Source organism: Scatophagus argus, chromosome 19 (assembly GCF_020382885.2).
Source record: "Scatophagus argus isolate fScaArg1 chromosome 19, fScaArg1.pri, whole genome shotgun sequence".
In the NCBI taxonomy this organism is placed as follows: domain Eukaryota; kingdom Metazoa; phylum Chordata; class Actinopteri; family Scatophagidae; genus Scatophagus; species Scatophagus argus.
In genome coordinates, this window is record NC_058511.1 from 3,321,285 (window position 1) to 3,346,573 (window position 25,289).

The following is a 25,289-nucleotide window of genomic DNA, read 5'->3' on the forward strand; positions in this document are numbered from 1 at the left end:
AGCGATTTTCAATACATTATTTTAACAGATGATAGAGTGTGGTGTTGTGCTAAATCATTCCTCAAGCCAAAACCAGCAGCTTGTGATAACTGAAAATTTGCTGCTTTGATCTGTTTGATTTATTAAATAAAGTTTTTTTTTTTTAAAGTAAATTTAAGTTTATTAAATAAAGTAAAGGCAAACTGATTTAACACGTCTCTTAAAAAACCCTGCTGGCTTATATATCTCTTTGTATACTTTGTGTAGAGAGTCGGCTTACTGTGGGAGGCACGATGGATGGATGGACAGATGGATGAGGGCTTTTCTGTTAATCATTAATAACCTGGATTAGTCCCAGTCTTCTGTAAATATGATGAATGCATCCACGGCTTCATTAGCTCTGCCTCCACACAGCACAGCTTTATTAGTCTGAGGTTGCTCTCTGGTTTACCAGCTGCGTGGTTTTTCCCACTTTTCTTTAGCTTCCCATCAGTGGTTGGGCCAAAATGCTGGATATGATCTTTTTTATCTTTTCCTGGACTTGTGTGGATTGACAACCGGCCTTAAAGACAAATGAGCTGCAGTGGACTGTTCTTTTCACTGCAGACTGACTTCATTTGCTTCTTTTTCTTTTTTGTTGTTCAGTTGATATTTTTTTTTCCGTATCAACACTAATTTCATGTGACTATGCCGATGAAACGCAGCAGTGAGAGTTCAGCCCGGGATGGAGTGTTTCTTATTCACTCTCTAACCAAGACTTTGTGCAGCTCGCCAGAAGAAACTGACTTTAACAAACAGACATATTTACATCAGGAGGATGACTCTGGCATTAAATCAGGTAATAAACAACCACTCTCAATCAACTCAGTGTTACTGCTGTTGGAGTTCAGACTAATAAGGCTGAACCCTTAATGTTTCATTTTATTATCCTTCTCATGTCTTCATCATCAACTTCGAATGTGTTCCTGAAATGATCTTCAGAGTTTAATGTGTTTCTGTGGTAAGATGTCAAATCTGCTCAAGTGATACAAGTTGACCACATGGTGGTGCTACAACAACTGACAACAAGATCCCATCCTTTTTTCTTCACAAACTTTTTTGGCCCACACGTGATGATGATGAAGACAGATATAAAACAAACAAAAAAAAGGGGAATATTTACTTTGTACCTGACTAAAGTGGACAAATCAGCAAGGAAACCAGAGTCAAACAAAGGAAGTTCAGTCAGATGATACTGTTATGAATGCGGCTTTGCATTCAGACAAATACCTTTTACATTTTATCACAGTTTTATCAGCAAGCTGAGGGGGAAATGTTCTTCCATGCTCACCACCCAGTATATTGATAAAATGATAATAAAATGCATGAATGCTACTGGTTCTAGTATTGTGGTGTACTGCATGTGTGGTTTCTCAACTCAACTCAGTCAACTGATGGGTACAATCAATGTCAAACACTGCACTGCCTCTTTTTAATACTTTTATATACGTTAAAAACTAGAAAACTGAAATGTGATCTGAGTATTTCTATAGGCTTTGTCACAGTCAAATGTATAAGCTAACGAACAGCCCAAATATCCTGAGCGCACTCACCAGCTTTGTACACAGGTAGGATCCATTAATGTTCCAATGACACATATTGTTGTGACACTGAACCAATAGTGACATTTTACTTCAATGCAAACAAGCAATGCATAAATTTGCTTATATGATTATGGGTAGTTGACTCCATGGCAACGCCGTTGCTTTATTCGTGTTTAAAAATCCACGGACGTTACCAAGTTTGGAAATTGTCCCTGAGTTTGGAAAAATATACAAAAATACTGTTGAGCTGACAGGATTCACTTATAATTTTATATTTTTTAAAATGTATTTATTTAGTTATTGTAGTTTTAATTAGTACAATTACAAATTCATTTTTGTGTTGCCGTCAATTTCAGTATTTTTTGATATCTGTTACAGTGTGGAGCGACCCTCACACTGAGTTGTGTCTGGTGATACATGATACATACCTCATCCATAATGAGATATGGATGCTGCTTTTAGAGAAGTATTAGTACATTTATAGATAGATGGATTCAAAAACAGCTTCTTCCCAAAAGCAAACACCACCTTGAATTCTCACATGCACTGATTCCATAGTCCACGCACCTCAGCCCCCGGTCTCTTACCTCCTGTGCAATACCTTTCAATGTGCAATAGATATGTATTTAACACTGTATATAGCACCATATCCATTTATATATCGTATTGTTTATTCTTACTTTATTCTATGTTTACACTGTTTGCACTGTGGAGTTTGGCTTTTAATCTCATTGTACATGTGTACAGTGACAATAAAAGGCATTCTATTCTATTCTATTTATTCAAATTAATTTAGTTGACAGTTCATCACTGCCTTATTGTGATCAGTTATTGTTGGACTTCTCTTCTTAGTTTTTATTTATCCTGTCCATGTTTTGCCCTTTGTTATAGTTTGTTCCTAGTTTTGGTCTGAGTTGGAAACTCTTTGAGACCAAAAAGCAATTAAAACATTCCCTTTGAACACAGCAGCATTTCACAATGTAACCCCATTATGTCTTTGAATAGTTGTTATGGTGCTTTTGAGCACGTAATGGTCTGTTATTTGATTCTTTTAGCCCCGCTCATACAATTTATTGTTCACTGTGCGAGCGGACTGGTGAACAATCTAAGTGATGAATGAAAGTGAAAATCACTTTGCCAAGGTCAGAAAAACACTATAGATTAAAAACTAGAAGCTGCAGCTCTCACAAGGTGATGCTGGAGGCACGAGTTTGCTGCAGACACTGGAGACTAAGAAGAAACGCAGAAACTTAAATAAGTCTAAAATAAATTGTAAAAATGTTTCATTAGCAAGGAGAGATCAGCGCAGTGCAGTAGAGTTCTTTTTCTTGTAATAGTGAGAAGTTTAGGGTTTAGCTGGAATTACATTTGAGTTGAAGAGGATGTAAAGCAGATTTTTCACTCTCTTTTAGACCATGATATGTAAAGACCAGCATCTGTGCAAACCATACTGAAAAATGTCAAGTTCTGTAGAGAATTAAGGTTTGTATTCCCCGCTAATCTACAGTATGTACTGTATTTCACCATGTTGTCCTAGAAGGATGTATATTAAAAAAAGGTTGTCTCCCCTTATGAACTCTGTGTACCGTATTTTTCTGGATGTTTTCTTAGAAGCTGAGGACAGTAATGAGACGCCTTCTTCTGAAGAGGACCAGGACCTGGTGGACTTTAACCCAGACCTGGCCATCAAACAGAGCATCTCATCCTCCAGGAAGACCATCAGTCAGATCATCAAGGACAAGAAGAAACAGACACAACTCACTCTGCAGTGGTAAGAGTAACGCAAGCAGTCTGCTTACTGCATCAGTGAAAGGACACGAATGTACACTCTTATAGGTAACATGTTTCCTGTCAGCGTTTGACTCGTATGTGTGATGTTAATGGATTAATGTGAATGTTGCTGTCGATATTCAAGGTTGAATTATTATATTATTTAAATGCATTTGAGTAGTTTAGTCTACAGCAATGCATCAGATTCTGTTTTCAGCTTTGAGACGATGCACACGTGTTCTAAGTGAAACATAAAACATGTGCCTCTGAGATGTAGTGGCGTAGAAGTCTAAAGCTGCAAAAATAGAAATCCAGTAGAGTCCAGGTACAGGACTTGAATAAATGTACTGCAACATGTTCATGGGTGGTGGAAGAACCATTGGGAAGTCTGAGTTAATGAGAGGAGCTTCTGAAATAAGATTTGGATGCACAGTGACCTAAAAACTCACAAGCCAAAATACTGAAGAGAACCTCCTGGTCTTTAGGTAAGGCATTTATAGACACACACAGATACACAGATACACAAAGGCTTTGTGGTAAAACAAACAAACAAAATACTCAACAGGCTGCAAAGTAAAGGATTTTTTAAAGGGGTACTGAGGACAACATGTCTGTCACTGTAGTTGTTGTATCTGTGTTGTGCTCGTAGAATCCAGGAAGTCTTTGCACCTCCTGTATTCAGTGGGCTTCTGGTATGATCATAAGACATGATATGATATGATTTCCCCGACAGGCTGGAGGAGAATTATATAGTGTGTGAAGGAGTGTGTCTGCCTCGATGTATCCTCTACGCTCACTATCTGGACTTCTGCAGGAAGGAGAAACTGGAGCCGGCCTGTGCCGCCACCTTTGGAAAGGTGTGTGTGACAGGACTTTAACGTCCGACATGACGACGGAGCTCGTATTGCTCTAATTTGGTTTACCAAACTTTTCTCCTCAGACGATTCGACAGAAGTTTCCTCTTTTAACAACGAGAAGGCTGGGCACCAGAGGACACTCCAAGTAAATGCAAAACATTCAGCCCCTGCTTTCATATTTTGAATTTTCAGGAATTTGCTGCGTAGTATTGCTGTTTATTTTGATGAAAACTTTTCATGTTGACTCGCTGACCTTTGTGATTATGATTTGATTTTATTAACTTGACGTGCAGATATCATTACTATGGAATCGGCATCAAAGAGAGCAGCGCTTACTATCACTCTGTGTATTCTGGAAAAGGTTTGACCAGGTAACAGAATGTGCAGCATGATTCAGTCTGGTTTCCTCCTCTTCCTCCTCTTCCTCTTCTTCTTCCACAGTGGTTATCTTTCATCTGTTTTGTCTCTACAAGTGGCATTTTGATGTTTTGTTTCTATGTAACACAACTGACACAAAACCGCAAATGTAAATCACACACATCAATCTATCTGTTAATATAGAACTTCTCAATAATACCACTTTCTCTGTTATCAGATCGTCTCCAAGAAACTCTGCTTTACTTTAAACACACGGCATGCAGCTTTGTACTGTGTTTTCTTGTAACGGTCGCATTGTTGAAATCCGTTTCTCTTTAACTGCAGATTTTCAGGGAGCAAGCTCAAGAATGAGGTAAGTGAGGTCGGAAATATGCTGCGTTGCACCTGTAACCACATCCAACAGCAAATCCTGTTGTTCTCTTCTGCATCGCTGCATCAAGGCGAGAAGTTCAGGGCCTGTCATCGTTTTGCATTTCAGGGAGGCTTCACCAGGAAGTACTCTTTGAGCTCTAAAACTGGCACGTTACTCCCAGACTTCCCAAACGCTCAGCACCTTCTGCTGCAGGGAAACATCTCCAGAGAAAAGGTTGGTGGTTGATTAATCCCACGTTAAATTTGAGACGTCAGTGTGGTCTTTTCTGTAGTTACTAAAGCTTTACAGTGTTGATCTACCGGCTGAACGGTTGCACAGCAGAGAACAGACTTTTAACCCAATAAATATGTTTAACAGGCACAACTGTGACACACACAAAATGCCTCAAATAAATAGTTTGGTTACTCTTAATAATATTTTATTAACATTAGTTGTTTGGTGGTTTCTTATAATTCCTTCTTCTTCACTGTCTTTTACAGGTGGACACTCTGATCATGATGTACAAAACCCACTGCCAGTGCATCCTGGACAATGCCATTAATGTCAACTTTGAGGAGGTGAGGATTACTGTCACGAGAGCGTTTTGTCGCTCTTATTACCACAGTTTACCATCCACTCAAACTGATAAAACTCCTCAAATATGTGCTTTCAGATCCAGAATTTCCTGCTCCATTTCTGGCAGGGAATGCCCGACCACCTGCTGCCCCTGCTGGAAAACCCTGTTATAGTCGACATCTTCTGCGTCTGTGACTCCATTCTCTATAAGGTTGTTATGAAATACTGCTTCTGGATCATCTTTTCTACAGAACAGAAGAAGCAGTTTGTGTTGTCTCAAACTCAGTTGTTTATATCAGGAGTTCCTGTTTCGTTGAATATTGAGTGTACTCAAGCAAGAAGGTGCAAACTGTTTAATAAGCCAGTTATCCATACTGATGCAATGTTTTCTCGAAGCCTATGTTTTTTATTAGCACAGATAAACCTTAAGAATGAGGGTCTCGTTGTCCTCTGTGGCTCACTGACAGACAGCTTACCTGAATTAGCTGGACTTATCCCGTTTCACTTGTCTTGTCTTCCTTACCTTCTCAGGTTTTAACAGATGTTCTGATTCCTGCCACAATGCAGGAGATGCCTGAAAGGTTTGTTAACTTCACTTCATGTGTCTCATTAGTTGTGATGCTGACGCAAGGCTGGTGGATTAAATCCTGTTGTCCGTTATATAATCTGCAATCACTTTAATGTAATTAATTCAACAATATAAACATGATATTAACAGCACTTTGCTGTCCTGCATCGCTCATTTTAAGTGTTAATGTATGCGAGTGTATGCGTGTTAAGGTGCCAGCCAAATCATACTTTGCAGTATTAACAGCATAACACAGCGACAAAACTTGAACAGGGAAACGGGAACAGATTAGGAAAGATAAAGAATTCATAGTAAAATATGACTTCATTGGGCTTTGAGAAGAAACATATATAAATGTTGTTCATCAGTCTGTTAGCAGATATTCGCAACTTTGCCAAACATTGGGAACACTGGCTAGCATCCTCCCTGGAGAACCTCCCAGAATGCCTTGCAGCAAAGAAACTCCCCATTGCACGCCACTTTGTGTCCTCACTGAAGAGGCAGACCTCGTTCTTACACCTGGCACAGGTACGACATTTGCTGAAGAACAGAACGGATTATGTAAAGTACAGAGCACTCTAACGTGATTTTTGATCCCTCTTTCCAGATAGCTCGTCCGGCGCTGTTCGACCAAGCTGTAGTGACTAGCATGGTGTTGGATATCGACAACGTGGATCTCAGCAGCATCAGCTCGCAGCCACTTCTCAGCATAAACGCCACTGGAGACCAGGACCCAGACATCTACTCTGAGTGTGAGACAGCCTCTAAACGTATAGCTCACATTTTCTCAAATCGCTCTGATGAAAACTGAATTTCTAGAAGCTGACGATGCATCGATGCATCTGTAAAGCAACCAGCATCTGTTTCTGTTGCTCTAATACAAACAAGGCTCTCTGACTGTACTGACTGTGAAGGAACTGGTCTCTTCCTGTGGTTCCAGATGACTCCATCACCGTCTTTCAGGAGCTGAAGGAGCTGCTGAGAAAGAACGCCACAGTGGAGTCCTTCATCGAGTGGCTGGACTCTGTCGTGGAGCATAAAGTCATCAAGGTAACAGCTGCTCACCTGGCGCTGCATGTGCTCGTGTTTGTCCTGCAAGCGTCCTGTTGCACAACCCAGCAGTTTGTCTTCTCTGCCTTTGATCAGCCCGGGAAGCAGAGCGGCCGGTCGCTGAAGAAGCGAGCTCAGGATTTCCTCCTCAGGTGGAGTTTCTTTGGTGCCAGAGTGATGCACAACCTCACGCTCAACAACGCCTCCAGCTTTGGTAAAAACATTTTAAAAGTCACAAACTCTTGACACAGAGTGAGCCTTTACTCTGTGGTGTAATGAGAAAGGAGCTGCTTTTTTTCACCTTCCCCAGCCAGATTCGACCCGTTGTGGTCGTCCAGCAGCTCCAGCAGCTCCTGATAATCTTCCAGTCTCAAAAATTATTCTGTAGTATATTTACAGTCTGGTATTAGTATTTTTACTGATGCAAGTATTTTTCACCGGTACCTTTAACCTTTAAGGAGACCAGACTAGATTACAAGATTTAATCAACTGGTTAATCACAGTAAGTCACAGTTAATCGGGCAATTAATCAAACAATATTAAAACACAGTTTATAAAAGCCGCATGCTGAACACTGACAGCACAGTGATTAGTATTTGTGAACTGTCACTCAGCCAATTAATTTTGTGCTCCTTTCTTCTCCGTCATTTAGTCTGCAGGATGTGCCAACACACACACACACACACACACACACAAACATGGGCTAATACAAGCCAGCTTGGAGCAGATTGCTACAATAGCGCCATAAATTGTAATGGCCAGACTCGCCTTGATTAAACAAAGTCTTATCTGCGGGGTCGCGTGCTCTCTGTTCAAACACATGCACACAGAGTACGTGTACATGAATAAACACTAACCATTTGGTGGCTCCCAGTGAGGCTCACACACACACACACACACACACAGAAGGTTTCAAACCTGTGACCCTGGAGGTCAAACAGAAGATAAGCAAGATGCTCAGCTGGACTCAAGGGGTCAGATGTGCCTGTGCGATGATTCTGTCCTGACCGCCTCATTTTGACCTTGACAGGCTCCTTCCACCTGATCAGGATGCTGTTGGACGAATACATCTTGCTGGCTCTGGAGACTCAGTTCAACAATGACAAGGAGCAGGACCTGCAGAACCTGCTGGACAAATACATGAAAAATGCAGGTATCAAGCATCAAAACTGACCCTCACACAAAGCAGTTCAGCAGCTGACGTGCATGAACTCGAGTCCACTGCAGGTGTGCAGTCAGTTCAGAAGATTTTTTTTAATATCAGGGATTGTTGTGGGAACGCCGAGGGATGATTATTGTAAAAATTATTTTTCTATAGCTCTTATAAATGTTACAGCAATTTTTACAACATTATAATGTGCTTTACAAAAAAAAAAAACATAAAACCAAGAAAGTATAAAGATTAGAGATAAATGAAATATAATCACAACAGGATAATACAAAACACAATAAATTATCATGTTAGGAAGGGGAATCTGTCCTCTACATCATAGCAAAAGGCTAAAGATGATTAATTTTGTAATATAAGATGTTCTCTTGGGGAATAAGCAAATACGATGGTAGTCAATTCAAAATGAGTAGCAGGAAATAATTAAAGTAAGTTAAACCACGGTGTAAAGGGAAAATAAATCCAGTTACGGTAGAATAAAATGTCAGAAAAATAATGTGTAAAACCAATACACAAAGACAAAAGTTACGCAATCTCTGCACGTCTGGAGTGCATGCACACACACACACACACACACACACACACACACATACATTAAGACAGGCATAAAAATATCCAAATATTGTTTCATTTCACAAATTTAACCACCGGACACACGAGTCCAGAGTAAACTGACACTTGAATGAATGTGATTATTCAACACAGTGAAACTCAAACATTCAACTGTAGGAACAAGAAGAAAAACTAATTTTATTATTATTTTATTGCAATTTCAGTTTTTTAGCTTTATTGACCACGCGCTTACATGACAACAAATCAACATGTTCCAGTCCCAGATGCCACTTTGTCACTTTCAGATGCAAGTAAAGCAGCGTTCATGGCCTCTCCCAGTTCCTGCTTCCTAGCTAACCGCAACAAGGCCAGCGCTGTCATCGACCAGTCGGTAAAGAACGAGTCTCTGGGAGAACACACCTATATGTCTTTGTCCACCAGCCAACAGCAGAGTCTGGAGACAAGCACCATCATCTACCAGGGGACAGACTCTGCTGCGTTCACAGTTTCAGGTAAAAGGAAAACAAAAATAATTTGATCACCATTGTCTGCCGTGAAACATCAAGAGAAAGGAGAAGAAGAAGTAGCACTAACTTTGTCACATTTAAACTAGCTTTTCCCGAATGCTGTAGATAACAAATGAAAAGACTTGATCAGAAGTGGCCTCGCAGTCTCCATCATGGATGTGGGTATTTCGTCTGTTTCGTAAACATGAACTGCCTTCTGGTTTTAGAAGGATCTGTAAGTCCTCCAACGTAAAAGACAAAGATGTGCCTTGTCGTTGGCTGCTTAGCTCCAGTCTCAGAACCCACCGGCTGTGGTTTGATGACGGTGTAGCCCCTGGGAGCAGCGGACGGTGTTTCAGGGTCCAGACTTCAGGGTCCAGACTTCTCTTCCTTATGCCAGTCATTTTTTACATTCTGATTAGTAATCCCAGGACCTGACAGCGACTTTGCTAATCTCCATAAAATGATATCTATAAATAAAGATATCATGGATGCAGATACATTTTTCAAAGCTAATACAAAGCTAAGCTGTCATTAGATGATAGCCATTAGGTTTTGTTGACTGAATCTCAGCCGGTGGACTTGGTCAACACTCGCCTGATCGAAACCAGAATGCTTGAACATCCGGAGGAAGCTTGGAGAAGAGCCTCCTGGGAACATCTTTCACTTATACTTATTTGTATATTTATATTTATTTGTGTATTGCCCCTCTTCACACATCCAGGTGGTCAGATGGACTTCTCTCAGGTCAGTGGCCCCCTCATGACGCCCCCCATCTCTCCAGCGGCATTAGTGCACCGAGGCTCTGTCATCAACCAGGGGCCCATGACTGGGAGACCCCTGACATCGTCTTCCTCTTCCACCGCCTGTTCCTCCTCCTCGTCTTCCTCCTGCCTGTCCTCTGTCAGTGCAATGACCCAGCCCACTCCCTGCTCCACATATCCAGAGACCCTGTACCACTGCTTACCTCAGACCAGCTCTAGTTACTTCCCACCAGGCAGCGGCTCCTCAGCCTCAAACTACCAGCCTGCACTCAGGTCAGCTTCATGTGCATCTGCACTGTGTGTTATGTAACTTTACTGACCCTTATTGATGTTTTATGTAACAAACTGATAAGATACAGGCCAGTCAGTGTCATCTGCCTCTAATGTGATGGACAGAACAGATGTTAATTTTAAGATAATGTATTTATCCTTTAATATTTTCTCTGAAATATTTTTAGCTTTTTCTTCTTCTTGCTTTTTATTTGTTGCCACATTTTCTCAGATTGTTATCAGATTTGCATTTTGAACAATCATTGAACATCAACATATACATTTTTACTTGTGTACCTTTTTTTTTATTTTTAACTCTATTCAAAAATTGTTTAAAAACCTGCAGCAATCAAACTCCATCTGTGAAATAAAAGCTGTTCTGCTGTCATGTTTCAGGCCTCAGACTCAGAGCCAGTGTCTGGCTTCGGTTCAGTCTCAGGCCTCGTCGCTGGCCTACCATCTCTCTCGGTACCCCTCCTTCAACGACCAACACCTGACCAAAGACGTGTTTTACAGCCATCATCACCCGTCAGCCCATCACTCGTCCAACAGCACTAAGTGCTCCGTTACACCTTATGGCTCTGCAGTGCGACCCACATCCGGCTTCAGCTCAGGCTCTGATCCAGTTCACAATGAACAGGGACTGGACGCTCAGACGGCAGCCCAGATTCTGGACTCGGCAGAGGGGTTCAGCTTTGTGGGGGCCGGGCTGAACCCCACCGGTGCTGGGTGTCAGGGACAGATGTACTCTGCTGCAGGACACAGCGGTAAGCACAGCTCAGACTGTAGCATTAATGTGGAAGTAAACTGATGCATCATCTGGTGGGTCCTATAGAACTTTATTTAAAGAAACATAAGAAGGACATTGAGGAGAATACACAAGAAGCTGAAGAACTTAAAGGTTTACAGCTGTAAAATTATAATAGACTATGTAAATTGATTTATTTCCAAAGAACATACTACACATCACTCCCTAAGACCTTAGAACATCAAACTGAAAATCTTTCTGAATAAACAAATGACTTTTGTTGGTGTTAAAAGTGTTGTCAAAAGGAAACAAAACAGATTTATTCGTCTGAAAATATTGCAGAGAGCAACATGGTGGTGCACTGTCGCCTCACAGCATGAGGGTTCCAGGTTCGAATCCCAGGCCTGCTCTCCCTGTGCTTGTGAGGGTTTTCTCCAGGTGCAGAACTACGGACCACAACCCAAATGCACGACTCAAAGTTTCAAAATAAAGTTTTTATTCACAAAAGTACAAAACTGAAAATCACTCTTCAAAGAGGAAAAAACCCACACTATACAAAGAAGCAAGAACTCACTAGACTGAAGCTTGGCTAAGAAACCCAACTGAAAATCACTAGAACAAAATAACAAGACTGGCACCCGAGGTGTGAGTGTGTGTTTTCTTGTCTGTCTTTGTGTGTCAGCCCTGCGACTGACTGGCGACCAGTCCGGGGTGAACCCCGCCTCTCGCCCGTAGAAAATGGATGGATGGATGGAGAATATTGCAGAATTGCTGTGTTTTTGCAGTATGTTGCTAAAATACGCTCTCAAATACACTCATTGGCTGCCAACCTTGACCTTTGTTTCGTTCCAGAACTCACCCATTAACAATAATAATAATAATAATAATAATAATGAAAGTGGATTTCTTGCTTGTGAAGGTGAAAGCTATTTTTTTCTTCTCTGATTGATTCATTTGAAGGCTTTTTAGAGACATTTGGAGGTGAAAGAATCCAGTATTTCAAATAAAAGACAAACAGAAATGAATCATTTGTTGACCCCTCAGATTTTCCCAAACCCCATGCTGGGAACCGCTGCTCTATGTGCACAAACCAAAAGCATCAAGTAATTAACAGCTCCTCAATGGAACTCAATGGAAAACTTTCCTCTTCTTGCAGGTTACTATGGCAACAGCAGCTACCTGGACGGCCAGCGTTTGACGTCACTGGTTGACCAGCATGTGTCTGTCATCAGCACCGTCGGCAGTCTGCGCCCTTTCCCCTCGACGTACTCTGAAGTCCACGATCCACTCAACATCCTGGATGAACCAGGAAGGAAGACATCAGGAGTGTACTTCACTGAGGCTGAAACCGGAGCAGGTCAGTAGCTCAGAATCCTGCTCCAAAATCACGAGGGAAAACATTATTACAGGAAAAAAAAAAAATAACATTTTCATTTCTTTTGAAATTCCCAAACCCACCTCAAAGAACAGTGTATGTAGACCATATGGACAAAAGTATTGGGACAGCTGACCATCACACCAACAGGGACTTTAATGACACCCGCTGTAAACACACAGACAGCTTTGCAGCTCTAACAGCTTCCACTCTTCTGTGAAGGCTTTCCACAACATGTTGGAGTGTTTCTGTGGGAATTTGTGCCCATTCATGCAGTAGAGCATTTGTGAGGTCACACACTGATGTTGGACCAAAAGGCCTGGCTCACAATCTCCGTTCCAGTTCATCCCAAAGGTGTTGGATGGGGTTGAGGTCAGGGCTCTGTGTGGGCCAGTCAAGTTCTTCCACACCAAACTCATCCAACCATGTCTTTATGGAGCTTTGCTTTGTGCACTGGGGCACAGTCATGCTGGAATAGAAAAGGGCCTTCAACAAACTGTTGCCACAAAGTTGGAAGCATAGCATTGTCCAAAATGTCTTGGTATGCTGAAGCATTAAGATTTCCCTTCACTGGAAGTCAGGGGCCGAACCCAAACCCTGAGGAACAGGCCCACATCACACCTGAACATGTCGTGAAGTTCTCACCTCATGATAACTTATCTCATTATGTTGAGAAAGCAGCCTTTGTTATTTCAAGATAATGGAAATGAAAAAGAAAGCAAGGCTTCCGTACAAGCTTTCTCTGAGCACCACAGATCATAAGTTTAATAATAACAATAATTATAAAATCTATTGCTTGTTTGACTTTCTCAGCACAGAAATAAGAGACAATAGAGAGTCAAATCAAACAAGTGTGAAAAAGTAAGAATCCCATAAGTGGGTCATAAATGTAGATTAGATTAGATTCGATTAAATCTCTTAACTCTGTGTTGTTTCATTCTCAGATCACTCCCTCCCTTCATCAGGATCTGCACCCTGCATGTTTGGAGTTCCCTCGCCGTTCACCACGCAGGACTCGCTGCTGTCTCAGCAGCGCATGTCCTCAACTTCAGAGGTGCAGGACCTGGTGTCTTCGCTGCCTCCCATCAACACCGTCTTCATGGGAGCAGGAGGGGTGCAATGATGCCGACTACACAAGCTCCTTCTGCTGGAGATGTTTGGAGTCCAGTTTCCTTCAGAGCAGCCCAGATCCAGACTGTGTGAATGTGATGTGATGACGCCATGAGATGGAGTGGAGTGAGTGAGTTACATCCAAACTGTAAGGTACAGTATGGACCGTAAGCGAGGACACACCTGCATACGTTGTTTTATTCCCTACTGTATTATAAACCAGGCAGAGAGGAGCCGAGGAAAGAGATTTATTTCTGTTAAAATGTGCATTATTCCTCAAAAACCTCTACTAAACTACTCTGATGCAGATATTTATCATATATAAACAACAGCATTTTTAAATCTGTATTATTATTATTTTTTCAGTCAGAAAAATAATCACAAACACTGCTTTTGTTCCTAAATGACGCCTGAGGACTTCCATTTCTTCTGTGCCATAATTGTTGTAAATAAATCTTGTTGGTCTGTTGGTCACTATGGTGTTCTGCCCATTGACAGGTGAACAAGTGACAGACAGCCATACTATTTACATCTGCAGTTTGTTACTACAGTGTTTTCTATCCTACTCAATATTTCAGTTTCTTGTCAAGCACTTTCATGAACCTCATCCTGAATTTGTATTTAAAATGAGAAGCATTTTTCTGAGTTTCTGAAGACTCTCAAGCTGAATCCCAAAGTCAAAATGTGCCTAAATGTGTACATTAGCATGTCGGCCATTGGCTCAGATTTAAAATGGAAAACAGAGCGGACAATTAATCAGTTAAAAAATGTTCAAATCAAGCAATAATTTCAACTTCAATATGAAAATTTGCTGGTTTTCTCTGTCTTTGGTTTCTGGACTGTTGGCTGGACAAAACAAGTGATTTTAAAACTCATCAGGGGCCTGACAACACCAGGGGCCTGGACCAGTATAAATTGTCTTCATGAGCCACATGAATACATGAATCAGGTTGTATGTTTGGCCATTTATTTATTTGCAGTAACAATGGAGATACAGTTTGCGTTCTTGTTCTTGTCCTCCTCTGCAGCAGATTGACTTCCAGTCGATAATAAACCCCAATCGGATCCTTATCTCGCCTGATTCAAAGACCTTGTGTCAAAGCTCTAAACGCATGATTTTTTAACGGCTGAACTCTGAGATTAAAGGACAGAATGACAATTGAAGATTGCGGATCAAAGTTGGAAGCTTTTGTAATTATTTGGTTTGTCGGCAGCACAATGGAGGAACATACGACCAAGATAAAAGTGTTTACCAAAATGTTACGAGAACCAGCGCAGGGAGAGGGAGGGCTGGTGGACGCAGTCTGAGAGCGAGCTGTTAATATCACACCGTGGCGGCCTCAGTAAAACGTGGAAACATGTCTCTCTCCTCTCGAGTTTGTCGGTACTGGAGCAGATGGGGCATCATAAAACCATGAGATTGAAAGAAACAAGACAATTTACGTGTTCAGTTTCCTCTGTCAAAACAACAGTATAACACAAACCTTGAATTATCTTTTGAATTCACTAAATGGAGAAGAAAATTTACTGAACTCACCTGTTTTATGGCACTCTAATCACGAATTGGGTTAGTTTACACATTCGCAATTTCTTGATGATTTCCTAGGAAGTTACCTGGAAAGGAAGGTTTCATTTGTACTAATTATAGGGAATCATTTTCTGAAGACAAAAGCTCAATTTTAACCCATAACTTGTAAATGATAAATTCATTAATTTATTTCTTGATACTCAATAGCTGCATTTTAAATTGTATGGTTGCCTGTAGTTAAACTTCACAAAACTGGCAGGTGACTAAATACAAACACATATTAGCGCGAGTCAGCCTGTTTGAGATGAATGGCGGTGACGTGGCCGTACTCGCCTCCTCCCTTCTTGATTGGTTTTTATACGTTATCTACTCAGGAGGAAAAATCCATTTCAGGTGCTCATGCAGCGGCGCAGGGACAGATGGTGGCATATGTAATGATTACAGAATCCCCACGTTAAAATACTTTAATTACTAAGTCAATAATGGCTGCAACAATTGCCGGACCTTTAGTGTAAAAACAACAGAAGGCAGAAGGCAAACTTTGGGCCAATGTTTAACCAGAACTTTGCATTAGAGCTAACTGAGGCAGCCTTCATATGTGAGAGTCCCTCTGCAGGTGAGACCTACCTGCTGTATCTGCCGTCTCCTCGACAGGAAAGTGTCATGAAAATAAAACTTTAGTAAAAAAGAAGAGTAATGTATGACTTCCAGCTATGAACAAAAACTTCTTTTTCTTGTTCCACCTCCATCTGATTTCCAGATGAGATGTTAGAAACGTTTATGCAATGGGATGTTCCAGCTATAAGCCAGAATCATTGTTATCATCATCAAGTTAAATAACAAACAGCAATGATTTCTGAAGAATTTTACAATTTCAAGTTTTAATTTTAAATTTAATATATCAATATTAAAAGTTAAAAACAATATAAGGAATATATAAAGGTTGATGAACTTTAAGTATTTCAGTGTTTGTAATGTGCCAATACCTGCAAATTTATCATGCATTAATTTATTTTTTTTAAATTAAAAATGAACTGATAACTAATTCATAATATAACATATATAACATTCAAAGCTTATCTAATTATTCCAGTGCCACACTCACACATACAAGTTAGGATAATAATTTTCATTCTTTATGATTTTTTTAAAAAAACAATATAATAAATCTAATCATAATTTATCTCAATAAAATAGAAACATGTTTATGAAGGTTATAATGTTCATGTGTTGAGGTTGGTTCATTTATCACAGTGTTTGACGCTGCTGTATTGAACTGCATTAGTTACCCTGGACTTTGTTACTGTGTGTGAGTTTTAGTAAACCTTGAAATGCTGCGTTCACTGTGCTGAAGGGCAACACCTTGACACTTTAATGTGCTTGTAATAGTGTGAACAGGGGAGCCCTGTGCCACAGAAGCTACGAGGCAGTGGCTACACGGGAAATACTTCTCAACATAAGTCCTTTCATTGGTTTTGAACTGATACATTTGTCATAATGGCAGCCTTAGACTGTAACCACCATATCATCACTCGCCTTTGAAACTGGATGAAGCCCAAACACGTGTGTCTGCAGTGATAACACCAACTGTGACCCTGAACTGTGTGTGTGTCCGGTGCTGTTTGAGTTTCCCACAAGGTGTGAAAGAAGATGTGTTCTGTGTACATGATCACGTGTGAGTTTTTGGCCACTTTTGTCGTTCTTTTCTTGTTTTTTGTTTTTTATTTCTTGTCATCTTTTTGCAACTCTGTTGGGCAAGTCTCTTGAAAAGGAGACTTTATCTGAGATTTTTACTCGGTTAAATAAATAATCTAGAGACCGATTTGCAACACTTTGGAGATCCCAGTGGAACGATGAGGACCTCTTTCTTGTTCCTCATATGTTCGAGGTGAAAAGCATCAGAGAGAAGTTCCCCAAATGTCCATCAGAGGGCAGCAGACTCACATCTTAAATACTTTATGTGCTCAGGAGAGAGAGAGGGCAGATTCAAACTGAAATTGACTGGCTTGCCCTTAAAAAAATTCTCTGAAAATGTCTTTCAGTGCAGCAAAGCCAAGGTCTCCATTCATAAAATTAACTGAATTGTTGAGTCTGAAAAACTATTCACTGCTTTATTGATTTTCAGTTCATCAAGTTCGCTTAGGTTAATACTGTAAAAGGCTTCCTTCAGGGAGGTCACATGAATCTGACACTTACTCACTAATTACATTAAAAAAAAACAACTATTTAACATAGGATGGTATATAAGAATTCTGCTACACTATAATTTTACATTGAGGTTCAGTCAATAAAGCGTTAAATTTGAGGCCATGAAAAAACATTTTCAAGTATAAACTTGAACAGTCCTATTACACTGGCAAAATTAAAATATTAGATTAAATTCTACAAATATGTCACAAAAAAGGATACGTTTGTAGAAAAAAAATTATTTTTTTAGTTTTTTCTTTATTTCCCGGCATTAATCATCTCATGACCCCTCGATGTTTAGGTGAAAGGGTTTGCTTTTGTGAGATGCATCAGTATTAACAACCCAATAATGTCAATACATAATAATACATCAGTCACAGGTGCCCTTTTTTCTGCACAATAAAGACATTCACTTTTTGTACTTCACATTTTGCTGATAATACTTTTATAATTCAAATCAATTAACATTTTGAGTGCAGAACTTTTATTTGTAAGGGAGTGTTTTTAGATTGTTGTAGTTATCCTTTTACTAAAGTAATGAATCCAAATACTTAGGAAATATAGCTCTCAGGTAATAGAAGTTAGGTGCTGTGCATGTACATCAGAACAAATAACTGATATTTATGAGGAGGCCCCATTTTCACCGCTGAAATTTTAATACAAGCAGACTGAAGCCTCCACTGGAATTTTAAACCAAAGATCGATGTTTTGTTCAATGAAGCTTTTAGGATTTCCCAGTGTTCTGCAGTGTGCAGCAGTTTGGCTTCAGAAAATGATCTTCCAGAACAGAGCATTGATTGAGGATTGATAGACAAGCTGCAGTTCGTGCTTTAATCAAGTGCAACACCTCTAGTATTTGTTTTAAAATAGGTCAGTGCGAGGAAACGTGAAGCAATGGTGATTGAGAGGCACTCAGAAGATGGTATTTATATTCGCCATTGTGCTAAGTTATGAAAACATGACCCAGGTGAACCTCCTGAAAACCTTGTTTGATATCTCAAGAGAGCAAAGGATTTTCTCAAAAGGATTAGAAACTCTACCTGAAACACTGACATACAAATACCTGCTGTGTATGGAATATTCACAATAAAACAACAACATTACCAAGAGGGCCATTTGTAGAGCATTTGATGAGATCACTTTAATACCAGCAGAGGTTGAATCTCAGAGGCCCTTAAAGGTAAATGCAGAAACAAAAGGAATTTAAATTTTATCTGCAATTCCACAACAACTAGCAAAAATGATGAAAATTTTAAATGATTTAGATGCTTCCAAATGGGTTGGTTTTGCAACTGCTGTTTCTATGGTCAAGAATAAAGTCTGAACTTGAGCAGTAATACACATTTTTGTATGTTTTTTTTTTAAATTGTAAATCGCTTTTTATGTCTATTTAAGATTCTTTTTTCTTTCTCTTAATATTTGTGTGTGAGTATAACATTTGGATGAGGACTATGCTCTATGGAGCTCCTGCGTCCACCGCTTTTACTTGCAATATTTTCACTACATTTTACTGAGAAAACTTACATACTTTTACTTAAGTGACATTTTCAATGTGGGATTTTTACTTGTATTTTTACAGTTTGGCACTAGTACTTTTACTTAGCCTCAGTAAAGGGTCTGAATACAAGTTCCACAAATGCTTTAATTGCAATTAGCTCACTGCTTAGGTAATTGCCCAAAACATAAACAAAATGCAGTATTAAAAAAGTAAGAAAAATTCGAAAGGACACTAGAAAAAGAAATTAGAAATTCTAAAATATTTCCAGACTTAAACTTAAGAAAATAAATAAATTACAAAACTAAACCTTCAGGTTGCTTCACTTGACAAAATTGTGGCTTTTTATATTAATTCATACACACAGTCTGATGAACATTTTTCTCATAGTTTCAGTTAAAGAAATTAACACTTGAGTGCATGGTGGAGCTCAGGTAAACTCTTCCATCTCACACACAGAGAAATTTATGCTTTCAGTATAAAAGAAACAAACTATTCATCACAGTCAAGCCCGTCCCTCGTAGACAAAACTGTATAAAAGGCTTTGGTGGCTTCTGTTCTTGTAAGACTCTTGCCTGACTTGGCTCACCTTGGCAAGACCAACAGGAATTAATAAGACTCCTAATTACGTCCTTAGCAGCACCTCAATAGCTGCTTCATCACATCAAAGTTGAATTTAATTTAATGAATTTCAGAGTTTAAATTGTGGGAGCTCTCTGCTCTTCAGCGGCCGTCTCTGATTTCTCACTTGTTTTGCTTTTTGAGGCCTTGTTAATTAATGTTTTAGGGTTTTTTTTCTTTTCTACTTTTTACAAGCATCTTTCACATTCTCAAGTGTGTATTTAGTGCATGAATGCTTTCCTTAAGACATAAAGCACGACTGCTATTGATAAAGCTGCACATTATTTCTCAATATGGTATACAATGCTGAATTAAAGAACAGTGTTTTCTTTAATGTAGAAGAGGTGCTGTAAACTTAAAACTGTGCAGACACGCAGCATTGAATATAATAATGCCCCTGTGTGCCCTTCATTTAACGTAGTTTTTTAATGTGAAAAGATGTCGTATTGCTTAATTCTCTCACGAAACAGAAAGGACATGAATACCACCTTGAGGTAAACAAACTGTCTGAAATAAAAGTTGCAGAAAGAGAGAAAATGAATTCTTTTTTGATCACAATGTACCATTAAACCCTGTGTATTCAGCTCTTAAACCATCCAAGGTAAAAGCTATTTTCTGTGAATTTAATTGCATATTTTCTTTGGTTGTCTGAATGCACCTGGAAAGTCTTTGATATAGACATCATAACTTTGTTTTTCTAGTGTAGTTTTTAGTCAGAAAGGGTCTATGTTTTTTTTTTTTTTTTAAAAAAACCTTCATGTTTTGCTGTTCTTTGTGTTCTTTATAGCGTTGAGTTTGCTGACTAGTGAGTGCAGTCTGGTTCAGCAGCTCCTCAGGCTGCAAGCAAGCAGTGGTCTTAAAAGTGGAGGTGGTGTCTGCCGAAAACAGATTGGCAACTGGTTCCACAGCAGAGGTGCCTGATAGCTAAAGGCTCGTCCTCCCGTTCTACTTTTATGAATTCTGGGAACTGCAAGTAAACCTGCACTCTGTGATCTGAGTGATCTATTGGGAATATATGGGACTAATAGATCCTGCAGGTGTGATGGGTCTAGTGCATTTAGGGCCTTATATGTAAGTATTAGAATTTTAAAGTTTATTCTGAAATTTACCGGAAGCCAGTGAAGAGAAGCTAAGATGGGGGAGATATGATCCCTTTTACTGATTCCTGTCAAAACTCTAGCTGCTGCATTCTGGATCAGCTGCAGGTTATTAATAGAGTAATTTGGACATCCTGATAATAATGAGTTGCAGTAGTCCAGCCTAGAAGTACCAAAAACATGGACAAGTTTTTCAGCATCACTCTGAGAGAGGACGCTCCAAATCTTAGCAATGTTACGGAGGTGAAAGAAGGTGGTGTTGGAGGTTGGAGGTGGAGGTTCCTCACAGTCGTACTGGGGGCCAAAGTAACAGCATTACTGGCTAATGGCTCTGTTTCTTCAGGCTTTAAGGATAAGTACAGCTGGGTGTCATCAGCATAACAATGAAGGTTTATGCCATATTTCTGAATAATATTTCCTAGAGGGAGCATGTGTAAAGTGAACAGGATGGGCCCGAGTACTGAACCCTGTGGAACACCGAGATTAACCCTTGTATGCGAAGAAGAAACATCATTAATATGAACCCAGTGAAATCTATCTGATAAATATGATTTAAACCAGCCTAGTGCTGTCCTAGTGGAGTTAAGCACGCGTTAGAAAGGCTTTGTGTGGCAGCCTCCTACATATGCTAAAGTACACCTTGTGCATCTGTATGAGAAACAAACACGACAACAGAAATACGCACAAATAAGCAAAGAGCAGGATGTGTGTTATGTGTGAGTAATATGATACCTTCAGATATGGCACAGTGTACATACAGTAGTATTATTATGTAATTATACTTAGATTTACTTAGAGAAGTTATGATGTAGGTTAGAACGACATTATGTAGAAATACACCATGTCATTATAACATGATATGGTGCATTACTGCAGAAAATGATGATGTATGGTATGTGTATAACACAATGTAATAGTACAATAGTACAGTGTACTATAAGGGATAGAGTGTATGGATGCCATATGAATTTGCGTCCTGTCGATTAGGCAAACATAAGACAACATAAGAAGTACTAACACTAATTCACTGCTTTCCCTTCATCTTTTTCTCATGCAGTGCTGTATAGTCCACCTGTCAATCTGGAACTGAGAGGAATTTCAAATCTGTCAAAAATATAAACCATTCGCATTCTGTACATCACAACCTTGATGTGGTGACAATGTTATACATGAAGCACGCGCAGTGTTACCCATTTAACACGGGTTTACCTCTTTCATACTCAAACTTTCAAGTTCAAACATTCCTTTCACTTTTTTTTTCCTTTATATTTTCCGCTTCCTCCACAAAGTAAAGCCTCTTTTCTCTCCTCCACCAAGAAGACGCCTGTCCTTTAATGAGCTTTTATAAACTGATGCCATTCAGTTGAAGTCAGAGTGCTTTGGCCTCTCCTTGAATGGGAAGAGAGATGGTGGGATGAGCGAGGCATTTCACTTCATGCACACAGACCTCCAGCCTGCTTTTCAAATTCAGTACAGAACACACACACACACACACACACACACACACACACACACACACAGACACACACGCAGTATTACAGTATTAAGAACAAAAACAATTAGAAATTTTATTGATTCCCACAGAGGTCATCTAATGTGGAAATAATGCATTCGGATTCTTTACTTTAAGGAAAAGTAATAATCAATGTTAAAATAAATAAATAAATACTAATAATAAAAGTTCTAGTCATGGGATGAGACTGGGACTATTATGGCACACTATGAGTCCTTATTAGAGCTGATTAATGAGATGTGTGTGTAGGTGTGTGTAGACAGTCATAATCCTCTGGTTTATAACTCGTCAGGAGGATCCATAAGACACAATAAGTCATTTTAAATCTCATGCATAATCTTTCATGACTGCTAACAAAGTGCACCGGAGAGCAATATGTGTATTTATAAATGTAGTCATAAAGCATTATAATACGCTATGAATGTCCCCATAACGCAGTTACACAAGTCCTCCATTGAAAATGTTACTTCAGTAAAAGTGTAAAAGCGTATGTAACTATAATCAGGCAAACATACTTAAAGTGTGTTTTAAAGTATATAATAATTATGTTTCCTGTGACTGCTGTGGTATGATGCATTAGATTAATATGACAGGGTTATACTTTTGTATATGTAATTCCGAAAAACGATTTTTACTGGACTGCAATTAATGACTATTTGATTATTTTCTTCATTAAAGGTATAGGTTTGGAAATATATTTTAAAAGCATGTTTTGGTGTATTGGTTGAAAATCTCATCCCATCCCCTCAGTAATCATTAAATCAAATGCTTTGATAAACAGCAACACTGTTTGTTTGGTTTAGTGAAACGTGTAATTAAAGAAATTAAAGAATAATTAAAGAAAATGTCCTCAGGTTGTAATGGCCCTGTTGTAGCTGACAACTTCTTACTGTTGTTTTTAACTACGTGTTACTCTCTCAATAAGATGATGTGACGTGCAGAAATATGTTTGGATATTTTTGTAAATTAAATGGACTCCATCACCTAACAGGCAGGCCGACCAGGTTGGGCTCTGAAAATTCACGTTATTTATTTATTTATTTTTTTTAAAGAACCTCCACCACAAAAGCTACAAGCAACTGAAGGACTGATGTGACACTTGCACTATACAGTGTTATGATCATATGAATGCAAGAATGAAAAATGAAAGAGAATTCACTTAAGTGAATATTCAGTCCAAGGGCACAGAGAGTCCTGTTGTTTGCCGGGCTTTCATGATGGCAGACAATCCTTTTTGTGAAGCCCTGTCCCTTGAACCTTGGAAAATTGTTTCCATTTGTTAATGCCGCTTAATGCATCAGAAATACGTTTCAGCCTGCCCCGCTAATGGAAACTGAACTGGCGGACTTGTGATAGGAAAATTATAAAAATGCAACTTTTTCAAAAACCTAAACCCCACAGAAAACATTCCCTTTTAGACAAATCACTCAGCAAGGGGAAAAGTGTGTTTTTCTTTTATTATTATTATTATCATTACTTGTCCTTGAGCGAACAACAGTCATGTTTCCCTCCGGTCTCTGAGAGGCCACTTGTTGGCAGACACTTAGGACTAAGAAACCTTTTCTTCGAGTTGCAGTGAAGAAACATCTGAAAATCACCAGCTTGGCCACAGCTGATAACTTTCTGAGTGTGGCTAAAAAAAGTGAAAAAACCTCTGAAGATACTTACTTTTTTCATCATTTTGTTAGTTGGTGGTTCATTAGCTATTTATCAAACATTCCTGAGGAAAAGTGAAAGTACATTTCCATATATTATGAAGCATACAGTACATGCAGCCTATCTACATAAAGTTTTGTTAACCTCCGTAACTACAGACTTTGCCCTTCTTAGCTCGTAGTCCCAAAGAAGATTTTTATGAATATCCATGATGATTTTCACCTTCTTTTGGAAAACAATACCACTCATGGGTCACCACGGTGTTCTCACTGAAGCTGACTTAAAACCTCTGGTTTCTGCGAGCAGACAGTTTCATCAGTCAGATTGTGCTGATTTATGTTGGGCTGAATCATCCTGCTCTTGATTAAATCATAGTTTACTGAAAACATAAATATGCAAAGGGAAAAACAATTATTGTGGTGTTCGCCAGGGGACAGTCCCAGTTTCAATTATAGGTTGAATTAATTTAGAAAGTAGCTCTTATTTAATGCGGGTTTGCTTCACATATCTGAAATAATAAAATCTCTGCTTTTTGTTTATTTGTTAAAAATGTGTTGTTGTTTTTTTTTCAGCAGTAAATGCTATTTTACATTGAAACTGACTGAGTGCTTGGATCAGCAGATTCAGCTTTCGTCAGCTGGATCGACATAATCAGTGAATCAGAGCCAGTAGGGATGACGTGACGTCCGTGCGAGTGTTTCGAGATGAATTCAGCGTCGGTGAACTTTGACATGGGAATTCATGCTGTCGAGTGTGAATATGTGTGAATATCTAAGCGCAGAAATATCGTGTAGTGCTTTGACAGGAAACCCCGCAGCTGTCCTGATGAGCAGGTCGGCACCTTGCACAGCAGCCTCTGTCATCAGTGTGTGTGTGTGTGTGTGTGTGTGTGGTGTTGTAAAGTGCTTTGAGGAGTCGTAGACTAGAAAACCACTTTATAACTGTGAGTCCAATTACCGCTAACCAGTAGCAAGATGACTCGATAGCACTGACCTCTGAGGGGAAGGTCAACAAAAACCAGTTCAAAACAGACAAAGATTTCATGACTCATTAGATGTGTTGCGCCACAACAACTTTTGTTTTTTTTTTTATTCTAAGTGTGTAAACTGCTCCTTAAAAGAGCCTCGAGACAGGAATTGATCGTAGCTTATTGTCCTGTTAGCAGCTGTTAGCACCCGAGCTAACTGTCTTACCCTTGAGAATGAGCAGCCGTCTGGCCCTGTGAGTGGCCCCTGCAGCACTAATGTTTCACTGTGTATGTGATCGGGTTTGGCTGTCAATTTGCAAATTCAAACGGACTCTTAGCAGGCTAAATTAATCACCGGGTTTGATATTTGCAGGGATTTGTTGATAAAAACAAAAAGATAAATGATATCTTTGTGGCCCTGCGATTGACTGGCGACCAGTCCAGGGTGAACCCCGCCTCTCGCCCGTAGTCAGCTGGGATAGGCTCCAGCTCCCCCGCGACCCTGACGGATAAGCGGTATAGAAAATGGATGGATGGATGGATATCTTTGTGTTATTTTCAAGTAGAAAAACATGATTAAAAATTTTCATATCCTGCCTGGATATTTCATTAATACAGC

The 25,289-nt window shown here is 39.5% G+C and overlaps 1 protein-coding gene across 1 annotated transcript; it reads left to right on the forward strand.

Moving 5' to 3' along the window:
* Window positions 1-88: 88 nt before the first annotated feature.
* On the forward strand, window positions 89-14,274 carry rfx6 (regulatory factor X, 6). The gene is made up of 20 exons (XM_046372463.1): window positions 89-817; window positions 3,174-3,333; window positions 4,066-4,189; window positions 4,273-4,334; window positions 4,483-4,560; window positions 4,892-4,919; window positions 5,046-5,153; window positions 5,420-5,497; window positions 5,593-5,706; window positions 6,027-6,076; window positions 6,432-6,591; window positions 6,671-6,815; window positions 7,004-7,113; window positions 7,210-7,327; window positions 8,144-8,266; window positions 9,139-9,345; window positions 10,064-10,376; window positions 10,770-11,140; window positions 12,278-12,478; window positions 13,441-14,274. Exons 1-20 carry the CDS (start codon window positions 667-669, stop codon window positions 13,617-13,619), a joined length of 2,880 nt encoding a protein of 959 aa, XP_046228419.1. The 5' UTR covers window positions 89-666; the 3' UTR covers window positions 13,620-14,274.
* Window positions 14,275-25,289: the final 11,015 nt, after the last annotated feature.